The sequence below is a fragment of the Cervus canadensis genome, chromosome 3, assembly GCF_019320065.1.
Source record: "Cervus canadensis isolate Bull #8, Minnesota chromosome 3, ASM1932006v1, whole genome shotgun sequence".
NCBI lineage: Eukaryota > Metazoa > Chordata > Mammalia > Artiodactyla > Cervidae > Cervus > Cervus canadensis.
Window position 1 is genome coordinate 80,694,066 of NC_057388.1, and position 19,451 is coordinate 80,713,516.

The following is a 19,451-nucleotide window of genomic DNA, read 5'->3' on the forward strand; positions in this document are numbered from 1 at the left end:
AATAAATAAAAATTAGTTAAAAACAATAACAGAAATCCTGCAAAAGCTTAGCTCTCCAGCATCCATCCATCTCCCTTCTAGAAATTTCTTCTTTAGTATGAGCGAGCTATCATTCATCTTCTGAACACTAAAAACAGAGCTACCTGCATGAAAACTGTAGGAAATACAAATCTGATTTTCAAATAAGCCAACCTTCAAAATATATATATATTTTTAACTTTGTTATCTGCAACAAGCAAATCAATAAAGAAAATCCTGGAATGTTTTGAGAAGCTTTTTTATCTAAATAAATTTAAAATGCATAAATAAATATGGTATTTAAAAAGAACGCTAAATTGAAAAGTATGTTTTATGAATTTTTTTATCTTTAAAGTGTCTCTATATTCTAAGTTTCTGCCATAATGAGTGAATTTTACATACTGTGACTACTAGAATAATTGGCTTAATAAAGTCAAATATAATAACTTTTTTTTTCCATTTATTTTTGTTAGTTGGAGACTAATTACTTTACAATATTGTAGTGGTTTTTGCCATACATTGACATGAATCAGCCATGGATTTACATGTGTTCCCCATCCCGATCCCCCCTCCTGCCTCCCTCCCCATCCCATCCCTCTGGGTCTTCCCAGTGCACCAGCCCTCAGCTCTTGTCTCATGCATCCAACCTGGGCTGGTGATCTGTTTCACCCTTGATAGTATACTTGTTTCAATGTTATTCTCTCAGGACATCCCACCCTTGCCTTTTCCCACAGACTCTAAAAGTCTGTTGTGTACATCTGTGTCTCTTTTTCTGTTTTGCATATAGGGTTATCATTACCATCATTTTAAATTCCATATATATGTGTTAGTATACTGTATTGGTCTTTATCTTTCTGGCTTAGTTCACTCTGTATAATGGGCTCCAGTTTCATCCATTAGAACTGATTCAAATGAATTCTTTTTAATGGCTGAGTAATATTCCACTGTGTATATGTACCACAGCTTCCTCATCCATTCGTCTGCTGATGGGCATCTAGGTTGCTTCCATGTCCTGGCTATTATAAACAGTAATGCAAGTCAAAACCTCAATGAGGTACCATTACACGCCAATCAGAATGGCTGCTATCCAAAAGTCTACAAGCAATAAATGCTGGAGAGGGTGTGGAGAAAAGGGAACCCTCTTACACTGTTGGTGGGAATGCAAACTAGTACAGCCACTATGGAGAACAGTGTGGAGATTCCTTAAAAAACTGGAAATAGAACTGCCATATGACCCAGCAATCCCACTTCTGGGCATACACACAGAGGAAACCAGATCTGAAAGAGACACGTGCACCCCGATGTTCATCGCAGCACTGTTTATAAAATATAATAACTTAAAATGACAAGTTCAGTAAATAGTCTGTGACCAATAAACTGAACATAGTTATCTAAGAAAGAAAGAAGAATATGGAACTAAATAAGTCACCAAGGGATATTTTCTATTTTCCTTCCCAAGAAATGTCTTAAAAAATAATAAACATTTATTAGGCTAAAATAATTTAGATTTATCTGAAACTGGGTGATTTGACAAATATCAAAGTTATGCAGAAATAACCTGCTAAATTCAGTCAAGTAAGATGTCCATTCAGTAAAAGGTAGCAGTCAAGCTGAATAATAAATAATATAACAAAATGATTTTGAGGCCAAAATTTTTGATATGCAATCCCACTGCCAGCACCAAGCTCAAGCAAAAACTTATACAAAATAAAAATAGGTATGCAAACAATACTGTACTCAAAATTTTAACCACTTTGTGGAGGGTTTAAGTAAAAAATGAGAATCTTGCATACCTGCATTTGCCCTTTTCAATTATAATAACAAATGTTCAGTATCTCAAGAGAAATCCTCTTCTAACACACACACACACACCAGGATAGAATGACAGAATATGAAGAGACACTTAATCTCTTTTCTTACTCTGTTGAGATTTCTGAATCTTACTGTCCCAAGTCCTGCATTCTCAGTGAAACCTTCCCATAGCAGTCATTTCTCTCTTCCTCCCAAATCCTATGTCACTTGCTATCTCTAGTCTCCATTTGACAATTCTGTTTGCCTCTATTTTTTTTTAATTTACTTATTTTTTATGGATAGATAATTGCTTTACAAAACCCAAAAGGTTTTGTAAAGGTTTGTTTTCTGTCAAACCTCAACATGAATCAGCCATAGGTATACATATATCTCCTCCCTTTTGAATTTCCCTCCCATCTCGCTCCCCATCCCGCCCCTCTAGGTTGATACAGAGGCCCTGTTTGAGTTTCCTTAGCCATACAGCAAATTCCCTTTGGCTATCTATTTTACATTTGGCAGTATACGTTTCCATGTTACTCTTTCCACACATCTCACTTTATTTTTGACTTTTGTCTTTTTATGAATAGTATCTTCCTAGCCAAAGTTTAATATGTCTTGAGAGCAGGGACCATGTCTTGCATTGTGATGCCTTATACTTATTTCCATTTATCAATCTACTATTTCTGGTCTTCTGGTTGAAGGCTAGCATTCAACAGACATTTAGCATGGTGCTCCACAAGACCGAGTCCACCAATTAACCCGTAGTATTGTATGTAGTAAACCAAAAGAAAAGTCGTGAAAGAAACTGGTTCTTTTCCTAACACAGTACCTGCCTTAGGAAAACGGCTATTCTGTCGCTAAAACTCAACTGTTTCTTTTCCTCAACTTAGAACTACTTCTGCAGTAGCGGTTTCTGTAATATGTAGGTTTTTATTATGGAAAATATGTCATTTTCCTTTCTCGGAGGGTCTCTTTGAGTAGTGTGCATGTCTCATTTATGAAAGAAAGTGATATTTCCTCATACTGAGGCTAAATGCTTGGAGAATGACATAGGTGAGACTAGTAACTGTGATATAGGTAATATAATTACACTCAGTGGCTGCAAAAAAAAAGAGTGGGGGAGAGGAAGGTCAAGGGACAAAGGGAACCACAAAAGGCATTGAACGTTCCAGGAGACTAGTGAGACTTTAGGATTGATGTTTCAACCATAGCCCCTTTCTGGAAACCTAATGTATATTTTCTATTACTTATTTCTGAATTATTACATCAATTCTAAATCATTTCCAAACCTGCTTGTCACTTCCTGTTGTTTTATTGTCTGTCCTGAAATCCTGGCTGCACAGCACAGCTTTTCAAATTAAACATTTTCTACCTTCCAGTTTCATTCTCAAGCATTGTCTCAGTATTTTGAATCATCTAAACACTATCGTGCCAACAGTGAAATTTGTCTAGTTTTCTCATCACTTATAAAATGATCTTTGTACAGACTATTATTTTAACCCAGGATTGGCACACAGGAAGAAGAAATTCACAGAGTAAGAGGGAAGGGGTGAGGTTGAATCCAGGTGCTATCTTAATGCTATTTTGAGAGCTTCGAACATCTTGGTGTTACTGTCAAATTCTGTGGGTGTTGGTAAAAAGGCACCTTGGTACCACTTTGGAGGGAAGTTTGGTAAAACCTAGCAAACAAAACACATGCACGTATACCCTTTGATCCAGGAATAATTCTACTTCTAGAAATTGCAGATCAGCTCATCCTGAGGTTCCAAGGGGCAGCATTGCTGGTAGTAGCCCAAACAAATGCCTTGAAAATTCATTGTGATTGGTTTGCTACCTAAAGGATGCTTCATTCCTATACTGGTATATTATACAATCATAAATAAATGAGGTGGTTCTATATGTGGAGATATGGGAGGAGTCCAACCCATACTAAATGAAAAAAGTTGCATGCAGAAGACTGTGCAGCAAATCATCCCAAATGAATAAAAATGTATGGATGCATACTTATGAATATATATATATATTTACTTTTATTTGCTTAGTATATTTCTAGTAAAAGTCTCTAGAAATTTTGCCAGTAGTTGCCTCTGAAGGACAGGAGTAGGTAAGCCAAGAGAGACTTGTTTTTCATGTACTTTTGTAGTGTCAAAATTTGTATCATGCAGACATATTCATTTTCCATTTTAAAAACCTAGATCATTAAAATAGTTTTGTTAAAAAGAAGATTCCAGGATTAGAGACTGAGATAGTCTCCCTCTGGTTGTTTAGAAAAGGCAAAGGAGTCACTGTAGGGTAACTGTACAAGTTCTTACCCAAGTCTTCCCAGTCACTTTCTTAATACACTCGCTAGACATGTTTCATCTGAACAGAATGATCACAAAATTAGTGCTCCTCAGGAAGCAAAAACCAGACCCTTACCATGAATGTCCGGGGCATGTATAGAACAACAGATTTAAAGTAGAATGGACTATCAAAGTCCAACCAGTAAACAAAGTGGATAAATTTGAGGATTTTTTTTTAAGAGAGCCCTTGTTGTTCGGTATGGGGACTTCATTGGCCAATTTAATAAAAATAGTTGCAAAAACAAAATTTGAAATTCAAAGATGCAGATTCAACTGAATAGTCTTTTTTTTTTTTTTTTTTTTTTGAGAGGGACTGAAAGAAGGAAGGAGAGAGGGAGGGAGGAAGGTAAGAAACAGAGAGGAGAAGGGAGGGAAGGAGTGGGGAGGAGAGGAAGAAAGAGAAGAACGGCAGTAGGTTCCTGGAACTTAATACTAAATTTAAAAAGAACATTAGTTTAAATGAAAAGAAGTTGGTGGCTAGTCTGCTGGGTCTTCATTTCACTCAGTTCAGTCCAGTTCATTCATTCAATCATGTCCAACTCTTTGCAACCCCGTGAATCGCAGCACGCCAGGCCTCCCTGACCATCACCAGCTCTTGGAGTTTACTCAAACACATGTCCATCAAGTTGGTGATGCCATCCAGCCATCTCATCCTCTGTCGTCCCCTTCTCCTCCTGCCCCCAATCCCTCCCAGCATCAGGATCTTTTCCAATGAGTCAGCTCTTCACATGAGGTGGCCAAAGTACTGGAGTTTCAGCTTCAACATCAGTCCTTCCAATGAACACTCAGGACTGATCTCCTTAAGGATGGACTGGTTGGATCTCCTTGCAATCCAAGGGACTCTCAAGAGTCTTCTTCAACTCCATGGTTCAAAAGCATCAATTTTTCGGCACTCAGTTTTCTTCACAGTCCAACTCTCACATCCATACATAACCACTGGAAAAACCATAGCCTTGACCAGATGGAACTTTGTTGGCAAAGTAATGTCTCTGCTTTTAAATATGCTATCTAGGTTGGTCCTAACTTTTCTTCCAAGGAGTAAGTGTCTTTTAATTTCATGGTGGCAGTCACCATCTACAGTGATTTTGGAGCCCCAAAAAATAAAGTCTGACACTGTTTCCACTGTCTCTCCATCTATTTCCCATGAGGTGATGGGACCAGATGCCATGATCTTAGTTTTCTGAATGTTGAGCTTTATGCCAACTTTTTCACTCTCCTCTTTCACTTTCATCAAGAGGCTCTTTAGTTCCTCTTCACTTTCTGCCATAAGGGTGGTGTCATCTGCATATCTGAGGTTATTGATATTTCTCCCGGCAATCTTGACTCCAGATTGTGCTTCTTCCAGCCCAGCGTTTCTCATGATATACTCTGCGTATAAGTTAAATAAGCAGGGTGACAATATACAGCCTTGACATACTCCTTTTCCTATTTGGAACCAGTCTGTTGTTCCATTTCTAATTCTAACTGTTGCTTCCTGACCTGCATACAGGTTTCTCAAGAAGCAGGTCAGGTGGTCTGGTATTCCCATTTCTTTCAGAATTTTGCAGTTTATTGTGATCCACACAGTCAAAGGCTTTGGCGTAGTCAATAAAGCAGAAATACATGTTTTTCTGGAACTCTCTTGCTTTTCGATGATCCAGTGGATGTTGGCAATTTGATCTCTGGTTCCTCTGCCTTTTCTAAAACCAGCTTGAACATCTGGAAGTTCATGGTTCACGTATTGCTGAAGCCTGGCTTGGAGAATTTTGAGCATTACTTTACTAGTGTGTAAGATGAGTGCGATTGTGCAGTAGTTAGAGCATTCTTTGGGATTGCCTTTCTTAGGGATTGGAATGAAAACTGACATTTTCCAGTCCTGTGGCCACTGCTGAGTTTTCCAAATTTGCTGGCATATTGAGTGCATCACTTTCACAGCATTATTTTTCAGGATTTGAAATAACTCAACTGGAATTCCATCACCTCCACTAGCTTTGTTCATAGTGATACTTTCTAAGGCCCATTTGACTTCACATTCCAGGATGTCTGGCTCTAGGTGAGTGATCACGCCAGCGTGATTATCTGGGTCATGAAGATCTTTTTTGTACAGTTCTTCTGTGTATTCTTGCCACCCCTTCTTAATATCTTCTGCTTCTGCTAGGTCCATACCATTTCTGTCCTTTATCAAACCCATCTTTGCATGAAATATTCCCTTGGTATCTCTAATTTTCTTGAAGAGATCTCTAGTCTTTCCCATTCTGTTGTTTCCCTCTATTTCTTTGCATTGATCGCTGAGGAAGGCTTTCTTATCTCTCCTGGTTATTCTTTGGGACTCTGCATTCAAATGGGAATATATTTCCTTTTCTCCTTTGCTTTTCGCTTCTCTTCTTTTCACAGCTATTTGTAAGGCCTCCTCAGACAACCATTTTGCCTTTTTGCATTTCTTTTCTATGGGGATGGTCTTGATCCCTGTCTCCTGTACAATGTCACGAACCTCCATCCATAGTTCTTCGGACACTCTGTCTATCAGATCTAGTCCCTTAAATCTATTTCTCACTCCCACTGTATAGCCATAGGGGATTTGATTTAGGTCATACCTGAATGGTCTAGTGGTTTTCCTACTTTCTTCAGTTTAAGTCTGAATTTGGCACTAAGGAGTTCATGATCTGAGCCACAGTCAGCTCCCGGTCTTGTTTTCGCTGACTGTATAGAGCTTCTCCATCTTTGGCTGCAAAGAATATAATCAATCTGATTTCAGTGTTGACCATCTGGTGATGTCCATGTGTAGAGTCTTCTCTTGTGTTGTTGGAAGAGGGTGTTTGCTATGACCAGTGTGTTCTCTTGGCAAAACTCTGACAGAATGTGGTCCACTGAAGAAGGGATTGGCAAACCACTTCAGTATTCTTGCCTTGAGAACCCCATGAACAGTATGAAAGGGCAAAATGAGAGGATACTGAAAGAGGAACTCCCCAGGTCGGTAGGTGCCTAATATGCTACTGGAGATCAGTGGAGAAATAACTCCAGAAAGAATGAAGGGATGGAGCCAAAGCAAAAACAACACCCAGTTGTGGATGTGACTGGTGATAGAAGCAAAGTCTGATGCTGTAAAGAGCAATATTGCATAGGAACCTGGAATGTTAGGTCCATGAATCAAGGCAAATTGGAAGTGGTCAAACAGGAGATGGCAAGAGTGAATGTCAACATTCTAGGAATCAGCGAACTAAAATGGACTGGAATGGGTGAATTTAACTCAGATGACCATTATATCTACTACTGTGGGCAGGAATCCCTTAGAAGAAATGGAGTAGCCATCATGGCCAACAAAAGAGTCTGAAATACAGCACTTGGATGCAATCTCAAAAACGACAGAATGACCTCTGTTCGTTTCCAAGGTAAACCATTCAATATCACAGTAATCCAAGCCTATACCCCAACCAGTAACACTGAAGAAGCTGAAGTTGAATGGTTCTATGAAGACCTACAAGACCTTTTAGAATAACACCCATAAAAGATGTCCTTTTCATTATAGGGGACTGGAATGCAAAAGTAGGAAGTCAAGAAACAGCTGGAGTAATAGGCAAATTTGGCCTTGGAGTACGGAATGAAGCAGGGCAAAGGCTAATAGAGTTTTGCCAAGAGAACACACTGGTCATAGCAAACACCCTCTTTCAACAACACAAGAATCTCAGTGATAAATGTTAGCTAAAATCAAACACTCAAATGTTGAAAGCTTATTTTTCAATTGTTAATGTGAAAAGCTGGTATGCTTTTTTAAATATGTGTGCTGATAACAGGATTATATAAGCGTGCAATCAGTGTTTTAAGAAAACCAATCATAGATCTTAGGAGGACATTGTTTTTTTTTTTTTTTTGCTCCTATAGAAAGCCAGACTGGCCAGGATCCGGGCAGCCAAAAGCGGTAGTGCAAATGCTTACATGCAGAGCAAACGGAATGGCTTACTCAGTAACCAACTGCAGGTACAGTCAAGAATTTCTCTTCTTTTAATGTTCAACTTATTGGTGCAATATTGATTTAGTTCTACTTAACCATGTAATTTTATTGTGAGTAATTATGAAAATGGCTCTGAAACAACAAAAGTGTCATTTGTTAATGTAACCTCACCCTGTACCATCTTATTGGCTGTAGGCTAGAAGCTGGGATATGTCATACTGCCAGTGAGTCATGATTCTCATTCATGATCGGGCAGTATTTGGCACTATCTCATGTAAACATGGGGAAAATTCTCAACAGTTCAGATACCTAGGTTTTTTATTTCAAACTTAGGTGTGTTCCTTAAAGTTCATTTGGGTGTCGATGGAAGGGGTGATGTGATATCTCGTTTTACAGTAAGTCCCCTACATACCAACAAGCTCCAAACTGAGAATGCGTTCATAAGGCCAATGTGTTCATAAGTCCAACAGAGTTAGCCTGGATACCCAACTAACACAATCACCTATATAGTACTGTACTTTAATAGCTTTATAATCCTTTTCACACAAATAGTAAAAAACAAACACAAAAAATAAAGAAAACATTTTTAATCTGACAGTATAGCTAGCACCTTGAAAAGGTATACTGTACTATATAGTACAGAACCACAGCCGCACGCAGGGACTGCATTGAGTGAATAGGCAAGAGTTACTGACTGGAGGAGGGAGAGGCATGGGAGATGGTAGAGCTAAAGACTCGTCAGTGATAGGAGTGGGAAGGCAAGCCGCAATTTCACTCACACCTGGATTTGATGGCACAAGTTCTGGTTCCTTGCTGGAACCAGATGTACATTTGCATCTTTGAAAGCTCACAACTTGAAGGTTTGTATGTAAGGGACTTACTGTACTTCTTATTGAGGAAGGAACATCATTCAGTGTTATAAAAGTCACATAGTATGAAATGTAATTTGAGAAACTTAATTGTCACCTTAAAACTTTCTTTTAATATTTAGGATCCCAATCATCTTTACTTATTACATAATAGCTTTTGTGTAGGTGAGCATGATGTGGTTTCAGGATTATCTAAGTACTAGGTTAAAAATTATTATCCAAAAATAATGGCTCTCAGACTTTCAAAGGTAACTGGGAGATGAATGAGTAAAAGAGAATTATATTTTCAATTCAGGGAGGCAAGTCTAAAAGCTGAGACCACTAATTTGATGAAAATGTAAGTGATGATTATCAAACTCAAAAGGAACTCTATATTTGATCCTTTTCAGTTAAAAAAAAGAAAGTAAAAATAAAATACTGCCATTTAATCTCAGAAAATAGGCCAGATCTCTCAGTAGAAATATGTAGCTGAGATTCTCATTGTTTGCAAATAAAATAGAAAGCCCTTCTGTCTTCTCTCTCTTAACAGTCCTCCGAGGATGAGCAGGCCTTTGTTAGCAAATCTGGCTCCAGCTTTGAAACCCAGCACCACCACCTGCTTCACTGCCTAGAAAAAACCACGGTAAGGAAAAGGCAGGACTGCCTGCCCCTGCAACTCAGACAGTAATCCCATTGGTTTCTGTGAATATTTAAGGTTTCCAAGTGTGATTTCACTGTCTGCATTACGGCAAAACATACCAAGCTCCCCTCCCAAAAAAAATCCACAATAATTGAAATTATTTTGAAAGGCTCTAGTGACATTTCAACATAGAAAGTATTTTATAGACTTATTTAAAATGTTATTAACTTTAGGGGTGATCTTAACTTTGGGCTAAAATATCAGTTGAATGTAGATAGAAAGTTGTGTTCCAATAGCTAACTGCAAGTTCTATAAAATATCTTTTCCTGCTTCTTAAAATGCTGATTAAACAGAAAAAAATAATGAAGTTTAAGTGTTCCTGACATCTGGGAAAAGGGAATAGCAATAACAAAATAGAGAATAAATGAAAATAAGTGTTTCTTTCATTCACAGGTATAATGAACAGAGATAGACAATAAAAACTATCTATTCTCTTAAGAAAAATGACACATTTAATTACTGGTACACCCCTAGGGCCTGAGGATTGAGTCTGCATTTCTTCCCTTATAAGCTCCCAGTTGGACCTCCTCTTTAACAAAGGCATCTGTTCCTTAGATAGGTTGTCAAAAGGGATCACAGTCTGTGACCACAGAGCAGAATAAAATTTTCACTGTATTTGAATCAAGTCTGCTTGTCCACTCACCAGAGACACATATTTGTAGTCAGTTCTGACATATTGTTCATCCATTTATTCATTTATCTATATAGTATTTCAACCAATATGTATTTCTTGCCTGTAATGTATCAGACAGTCAACCAGACCCAAGATACACCATGAAGTCAGGTATGACCTCTGGCCTACTTGAGCCTCCAGGTTTGGGACAAAATATGGATGTTACTGGAGAAGGACAATAAGCAGGGAAAAAACAATGAGGCCCCAGTGGACTAGGGGTGAAGAAGGTGCAGCCAGAGGGTACAGGATCAGGCAAGGCTTCCTGGAGAAAATTGAGTTGAGACCCATAGGACGATTATGAGTTAGTTAAGCAAAGAGATGAAGGGGCTAAAAGTAGGTGTAAGTACCTGGAGAAGACTGGAACTTGGCCTCAGAGGAAGGAAAGGAAATTGAGGGTTGTCAGAAAGAAAGAGGGTACTGTGGCACAAGTATTATCAAGTCCAAGCTCACTCTATTCACTACATGACAGTCCTATAAATTGGAGACGAGGTGTTGAGGCAAGAAATAACAACTTTATTCAGAAAGTCGGCAGACCAAGAAGATGGCCAACTAATGTCTCAAAATAACCATCTTACCAAAGTCTGAACGCCAGGTTCTCCTATAGGACAGAGAGGAGGGACGTGAGGAAGTAAAATAAAAAGGCTATTAATCTTGCATACATCTGGAATGCTCGGCTTCGGGGAGGGGATATATTAATTTCTCCCTGCCTGTACCAGATGGACAGGGTCAGGATGTCTCCCTCAACAAAAGCACACTGGTTTAATATTCACGCAGAAGGGCAGGGTTCCCCAAGTCAGGCCGCTATGTATAGACAGTATCCTTTCAGTACACAAAAGCAACAGGGAGCAAAAGGTTCAATAAGCAGATCCAACATAGAGTCAGATTTTGTCCTTTCCTGTAACACAAAGGAGGAACAGAGAAAGTCAGTGGGCAGATGACCTTGGGTTTTGGAGGCACATAAAGAATTTTGATCTTTATCTCACAGTAAAGGGAAAAATATTTGAAGGTTTTAAACAAGTGGTTACTGATTATATTAGTATCTTAAATAAGGTTCTATATTAGGATAACTTTGAAAGTTAAATGACTACACTAATCAAATGTATTTATCCCTACCATTTTTTTCTTTTTATTTTCATTTTTTGACTATTTTACCTTTTGTGAAAGTGTTAGTTGCTCAGTCACATCCAACACTTTGTGACCCCATGAACTTGCATTGCAGTCAGTTTCTTTACCATCACAGCCACGAGGGAAGCTTTTTAGGGTGATTTTAATCATAAATTATGTAACACTAAATTATTATTAACACTAAACTGAGTTACTATTATAGTTTAAATGGAGCTACCTACTCCAGAATATGTGATAATCTGTCACAAAATGGCTTCTTCCCTGCCAATCACTGATTAGATAAATTAGGATGTCATGCCTTATAACTTGTATATTGTGTGTGAAATGTGCATGTAAGAGAAGACAACAGATTGTGACTCCTTTGTAAGCAATAGTTTTTTCTATAAAAATTAATATTTAACATGAAATTCTGTCTTAGATGATCATATTATCCTCTGGACTTTAAATAGAATCTTAAATTTCATTTACTGCAAAATGCTTATCTTAGCAAAGAAATGGCAAAATGAATAACTAAAGCAATCTATTTCCTATTAGCCAGCAATTTCCTTCCATTGTTTTACTAATATTTTTGGATGAGAGATGGTTAAGTGAAATTTGGCATGAGCAAAGCCTTCCATTATAAGACTATTCCCACACACACACAAAAAAATAATAGTAGTTGAAAACATTCTTAGTAGTTCAAACCAAAAATGTTTTCTCTTTTATTTCTGAGGTAAAAGTCTTCCATACGCAGTTTATGAGCCAATTCTTTATTAAATATTTTAAAATTAAATTTTACACTGTGTTTCTGTATGATGTGCTATGTGAAATGATGTCCACCACTGTCGACTTCTGGGTTATAAGATCAAAGGTACAGATCATGGGTCCAACCAGTAATATATTACAAAGATAAGAATGGAGACCTCAGAAGTTCAGTGTTAACCACTTCTAGGTCAAATATAAAGTAATATATTTTGATAAATATATGTTACTTATTTAATAAGTCATTTTTCTATACACTGGGAATTTTAGAGCAGCATCTAAAGAAATGGGAAATATCTTAGTTATCTCATTTTTCTGATTAAAAAATATTTTCAATCCCATGTGAAAATATTTGCTAATATATAACAGACAATCTAACTTGGAACATTCTATTAAAATAGTCTCTTTATCATAACTCCAGTCTGTCAATTTGTTTAAAAAATAACATACATGTAAATTTGCACATTCCCTATGGGTATTATCTATACTCATTTTTGAGGGTTTTAATATTTAGTTTATAACTTCCAGATTGTATGTTTAAATTAATAAATGATATTTCAAATAAAGTTAGTCTATAATGGATGCTAAATCAGCCTGTGTATATCAATCTCAGATTCTAACTGGAGAGATATTATTTTCATACAAACGACAACAAGAAAATTTGCTATTCTAATTATTATGAAAATGGTATTTTCTTTACCCATTCTAAATGTACTGTGGGCATATTTGAGTTCTAAAAAAAAAAAAAGCTATTCAAATCTTTTTTTTTTTAAGGTAAAATGTGATAATATTGTAAGTCAACTATACTTCACTAAAAATAATAAAGAAATTTTTTTAAAGTTAAACTGTGTTTCTGTGCTTTCTCCACATTTCTTCCCACTACGAAATAGAATCACGAATTTGTGGATGAACAAGTCTTTGAAGAAAGCTGCATGGAAGTTGCAACAGTTAATCGTCCTTCAAGTCACAGTCCCTCTCTTTCTTCACAACAAGGAGTCACCAGCACTTGCTGTTCAAGACGACACAAAAAAACCTTTCGCATTCCAAACGCCAACGTATCTGGAAGCCACCGAGGGAGCGTGCAAGAACTCAGCACGATTCAGATTAGATGTGTGGAGAGAACCCCACTATCTAACAGGTACCTGAGATTAACTTGTGTGCGTCCACACACCTGTGCTATTTTTCAGAGCACAGCTGCACCGGCTGTCATGTTGCTACCTCTATGGCATCTAAATCCTAGCTCCTTGGGTTTAGAATGAGACAAAACTGATCTGAAACAAGTAGGAAAATCGAGCTACTGTAATATTCATGAAGAGGCAAAGGTAGTAGCTAAATCAGTACTAAAAGAATAGAAAGAAGATAAGAAGGTCAGGCATTCACAAATATATTTCTACCTCTTCAACCTCACAACTTTTTCTTAAGCAGATACCTCTCCACTTGGGAGTCCCCTAAGTAAACATGAATGACCTGAAATTATAGTCAACACAACCACAAGTGACAAATTAACACTGATATGATTGAAAGGTATTCAATACACGCCAAAATATATCAACATAGTCGTTGTCACAGTGAAAAATAAAACTATGCCAGAAGGATATTTTGAATCAGTATACAGTTTTGATCGTGAAGGTATTTTGGGCCTCAACAAACACAAAAACCAATCCAATACCAAAAACAAAGGTAAGTGAACCGTTCAAATTGTTTACCTCTGGTGAGTTTATGGACAATTTAAGGTAATTTTTCTATTGGCATTTTCCCATTGCTTCTCTTTATGTGCCACTTGTTTTGACCATAATCATGCATGTGTAATAATAAGTAGTACATTTCAACCAGGTAAATCGTTAAAAATATTGATTTCTGCCCAAATGATTTTCCTTTGCTCTTCAAATTAAAAAGCTTACCTTTTCAGATTAACAAACCATTAATTCAGTCCAACTTCTTTGTTGACATCCAATCATCTTTGGAAAGTCTAGACGAGCTTCTGAATTCAGGCTCTGTCGATTTTATGTAATCAGATGTTTCTGGAATCAGAATGTTAAATATTGGAGCAATGAAGATTTCTGTCTCTAAGATAGTCTACCTGTATGTTGCTTTACATTTATTCCAAAACAAGGTAGGAAATGGAGAAGTGTTCAGAAAAAAAAAAAAATCTTGGGCCACAAAGATCTTAATTAAGTTTCCTATGAAAAAGAATAGTTTAAAGCTCCTATGTCTACACTCCTTATCCCTTTTCCTCCCTCCCCCTCACACAGAGTATATATAACTCATGCAAGAATAACACTGGGGGAAACTTTTAAGTATTGATAATGACTAACTTGAATTCTTAACGTTTACTGTCACTAAGTTGAGAGCTTTAAGAGCATCCTGTATCCCAAAGAGACAAGATAGTAAAATGATTCTGTGGTCAAAAGAATTAAGATATATCCACAGGGTATCTCCCCTTCATTGTTATTGTTTTTTAATCGCTATGTCATGTCCAACTCTTTTGCAACCCCACAGACTATAGCCCACTAGGTTCCTCTGTCCATGGGATTTTCCAAGCAGGAATACTGGGGTGGGTTGCCATTTCCTTCTCCAGAGGATCTTCCCAATCCAGGGATCAAACCCACATCTCCTGCATTGGCAGGAGGATTCTTCACCACTAGTGCCACCTGGGAAGCCCATCCCTTTCATTATGGTATCTCAGACCTCTCAGAGATCCTATCTTAAAGAAAACTCTTTTACTTTGCTCAGCCTAGGCTTTTCTGAAACTCCTCTGATCCTCTTACTCATCTGATCCTCTTTTTTGCATTCTCAAAGCAGGAAACACTGAGAAACACTAACTGAACCACACTGAGCTGGCTGTTAGACATTTATTTGATGTTAACGCCCTAATGTTCACGTTAATTTACCTTAAGCTTTGGTGTTTCATTTTTCTTAGTCATGGTGATTGTTTTTAACCTTTTAAAATGTTATGATAAACCTGAAACCATGTATTCTTTAGTTATAAGAAAAAAAAATTTAAGTAAACAACCTTCTTTCTTAAATCTTTTCTTCCTCATCAGCCGATCCAGTTTAAATGCCAAAATGGAAGAGTGCGTTAAACTAAACTGTGAACAACCTTATGTGACTACGGCAATAATAAGCATCCCCACACCTCCAGTCACCACCCCCGAAGGAGATGACAGGCCAGAGTCTCCCGAGTACTCAGGAGGCAATATCGTCAGAGTGTCTGCTCTGTAAGACAATTGGAATCAGGTTCAAGAAAATTTGAGCCCTGGCTGTGGAAACAGTCCCAGTGTGGAAGAAAGAAGAAATAATAAACACTCTGCAGATTAAAATGACAAAGCAAGGAGGTTGATAATGAAACAAACACAAAGCTTCCACACTTGTGGATGGAAATAAAACCACCAAATGGCATTTCTGGACAGTTTGACCTGTTATACAGAGAAATAAAATAGTCTGTGGCCCTTTGACTTTGTGAATGAGCACAAATGAAATGCCGCCTATTGATGCTTCTTATGACCAGAACTCTTTTTTAATAAAATAAATCTTTGAACATAATGTTCCAGTTGAATGCAAAACAAAAAATATGGAAAACATTTTGATAAAAATTTTTCCTGTTAAAACCATGAACATTGGCGATGATGAAGATGATTACACATTGAAAAAACACAAACACACAACACATTTGTATTGACTGAAGGAAACCATCATAATGCATGCTAGAGTTCTTTGGAGCCGTTTTCTCAGTTTCCTTATGTTGTCTTCAGAATAGGCATGATAAACTATACTAGTAGAAAGAGGGAATTTCTGTGCACTTACAACAAGCTGATTGTTCATGTTCCATGGTGGGCTGTGCAAATAAACTCCTTTTAGAACTGCAGTATTTCTCATGGGGATGCTCACTAGTACATCTAAAGTGTTCAGATAGTTCAGTATCAATCATTGTTTTACCTTGCACCTAGATACTGTTACAACTGCAATAATTAATTGTACACTTGTTGTATCAGGAATCAGGATATTTTTGTTGTTGTATTTCCAGATCTTCATAGATACATTAAGAGCCACATTCCATAGAAAAACTTCTGGTGTGGCCAGGTTTTAGATAACCTTTTAATCCAAAACCCTTGTGCCATAAACGTTTTTCGGTAATATTGTTTGGTCCACTGTATTCCTGTGACAGTGAATTATTTGTTCCTGTATTTCTATAGCATCTTTCTAATGGGTTTATCATCATCAACTAGACTAACATTTTGTAATTCAAAGGAATTTCCTACTTTTGTATTCCCCAACAAATTATCTTGTCAGCAGATTACCATCATTCTCTATCCGTTTGTCAAAAATTAGGGAAAAAAAGGAGTTGACATCTGTGAATTATCTCTGACTTTTTGCTGTTATGGAAAAGCCCAGATACTGGATATATCATTGTATGTTTCATGAAACGAATTAGCTGGGACTAATATCACAGAACCAGTGATCCCAGAATCTCACATGATGTATTATTTATTTTGCTTTAGATCTCAAATACGTTTTGAGAATAACTAATGTGAATTGAAATGCAGAGATAAACTGGAGTGCTTTATGTAGCAGTATTTGATGAAAGCACGCTTTCTATGCCATTGAGGAAGGCAGCACAGATTTGTCTCAGAAAGTTTCCTGTTTATTGCAAGGAGCAATTTTTCTCCTCTAAATCAGGAGGACAGGATTTTGATGATGCAAAATTGATCTCTATGTACATTTAAGTGAAAAGTCTTGATATCTTTTCACCTTTAAAATATATCAGCAGACATGTCTGCACGTGACAATGTAAAAAAGTTTTATGTCCAATGAAAAGTTTTGTTTATTCCAAACCACCACTGTAAGGAATAAAGTTTAGCTTCAATACATGGAAAGAGTAAATAATTATCCCTCTACTATAGAGATTTTAAAATGCTTAACCATAATTTATCATGAAAAGGAATTAATCCAACCATTTTCAAGTAAAGCCAGAAATTCTTGCTTCCCATTTCTAGACTAGCTTCTAGAACAAAGCTGTGCACACAGTAGATTTATAAACACTTGCTGAGTGAAAGTCAGATAAACTCTACTATCTCTAGGGAAAAACTGGCTTTATACCTAGTATGTCTTTTTAAAAGTCACTAATCTTCCTGAAGTGTGAATATTAACAATTATATTAACACCTGCCTCATGTCACTTTATGCTTCTAGAGCAAATATATAGTGAAACTTCTTTGATGGCATTTGTTGAAAAACTTTTTAAAAAGTAGGTTAAACAAAACACAATCAGGAATACTTAGGTCTTTATTCCCAATAAAAAGTTCTATTTTCATGGTCTTAATATTACATTTAAAAATGCAGTTAGATTATTTCCGTTGACAATTCTGCCTCCTTTTCAAGTTATCATTTATCCAAAACTATTAATTTCTTTAGACTTTTGGAAAAGAAAAAAAAACTTTTTGGTGTTTTAGGTGATTTAAAAATATACTGTGTTGGTGGTGAATGACTATTGCTGACTGTGTTAAGTGCATCTGTATTGTAAGTGAAATGTAATTATTTCTGTGTACCATATGGAGTAACCAAGGTCATTGTTTTTGACAATTTTGTTTGAAATTCATATATCTTATTTCAAGGATAGCATAATATCTGCATTATGCTGGAAAAAAATAGACCTTTGGAGAATACTCAAATAAAACATGTGCATGCTCGAACAGGACAACATGGTTGACTGTTGCCCTTTTTTTTTTAAGACTTCCTTCCTTTCCAAAATCTACTATGTACTATACTGTTCATACAAATTTTGGGAAAGCTATAACGTGGACAAACTCAAAGAACCCATCGATTGTGAGTGAAACAAATCTACTCTAAATGATGGAGCTAATAATTTTCTGCCAGCATTGGGAATTTCGGCAGAGGCTTCAATAGAAAAGTTACTATCATTTAAAGATAAAAGAGTGCCACTGTTTTAAATGGTCATTTTTGGAAATATATTGGCAATTACACGTCCATAGCTGGAGAAGGGAATGGCAACCCACTCCAGGATTCTTGCCTAGAGAATTCCACGGACTGAGGAGCCTGGTGAACTACAGTCCATGAGATCACAAAGAGTCAGACACAACTGAACGACTCTCTCTCTCTCTCTCACACACACACACTCACACTTCTACATAGCTACTAGCTATGATAATATAAGTGTATTGCAAGGTTTTACTAGTTATTTAGAAAAAAGATAGTAGGGTTGAAATCAGTTGATATTTTGTATAGGATATTTTCAAGTAGAATGCTTTCTTCAGTGTGTGACCCACAGTTATTAGTCTGTACCCTAAATGCCACTTGCCTCTTAGTGTGGACCAGAGAGAAGACTGATGCCTGAACTTTATGTACTTCTTGATCATCACTGCCTGAGTTAAGCAAAGAGAAGCTCTGGGGTAATAACTTTGGTCAGAACCCAATTAGATTTTTTTTTCCAAATATTCATTTTATTTATTTGGCTGCCCCAGCTCTCAATTATGGTACCAGGGATCTCTGGCTTCATTCTTGCATGTGGAATCTTAATTTGCAGCGTACAAACTGTTAGCTTCAGTAGGTGGGATCTAGTTCCCTGACAGAACATCAAACCCCAAGCCCCTGCATTGGGAGCCTAGGATCTTAGCCACTAGACTACAAAGATCCTTAGTCAGACTCTTTTCTATCTATGGAAAGAGGTGATTTATTTGTATAGTTATATGTGCATGTGTTTGTGTATTTATTTATATTTCTAGATATACATACAGATTGTTTATTCTTCCTTTAAAAATACACATATACCAATGGTTTCGCTTCCACAGGGGACCAAAAGCAAAAAAATGTTAAGAGATTATTAGAAGGACAAAGAGTAAATCATCGAGTACCCAGAGAGCAACTAGTGATTCTCTTGGTGGATAATCTCCATTTTTCTCTTCTTATTTTCCTTTACACCCCTTGATTTACTGAGATGCTAATCTTTCATTAAAAAGATATAACATGCCTCCCTATTCCTTCAACTTAGTTACAGAGTTTGCCTGGAAACAGCCTCCAGGGAGTTATATCAATGTCAGTCAACCACATTGCTTAAAAGAATAAAAAAGGTTCTTGATTGATGCCTCTTGAATTTTACAAGAAAGGCAACTCCTCTTCCCTAGCATGTTATTAAAATGTTTGTTTGATTAACTCATGTGTTCAAGAATGGTTGTTGGTCAGCACTATGTAAACTTCATCAGAACTGTCAACACAATCATGTAGGCACACTATAATTAAAAAAAAAAAAAATAAGAGTTTAAATTATCCAC

At 36.9% G+C, this 19,451-nt stretch overlaps 1 protein-coding gene across 1 annotated transcript in view; it reads left to right on the forward strand.

Annotated features, from left to right (window-relative positions):
• Nucleotides 1-17,863, forward strand: part of KCND2 (potassium voltage-gated channel subfamily D member 2) — a 545,404-nt gene extending 527,541 nt beyond the window's left edge. The window contains exons 3-6 of the mRNA XM_043463559.1: nt 8,010-8,105; nt 9,478-9,570; nt 13,057-13,304; nt 15,211-17,863. Coding sequence (XP_043319494.1) covers nt 8,010-8,105; nt 9,478-9,570; nt 13,057-13,304; nt 15,211-15,388 — 615 coding nt within the window. The 3' untranslated portion in view covers nt 15,389-17,863. The remainder of the gene's footprint in view (nt 1-8,009; nt 8,106-9,477; nt 9,571-13,056; nt 13,305-15,210) is intronic.
• Nucleotides 17,864-19,451: the final 1,588 nt, after the last annotated feature.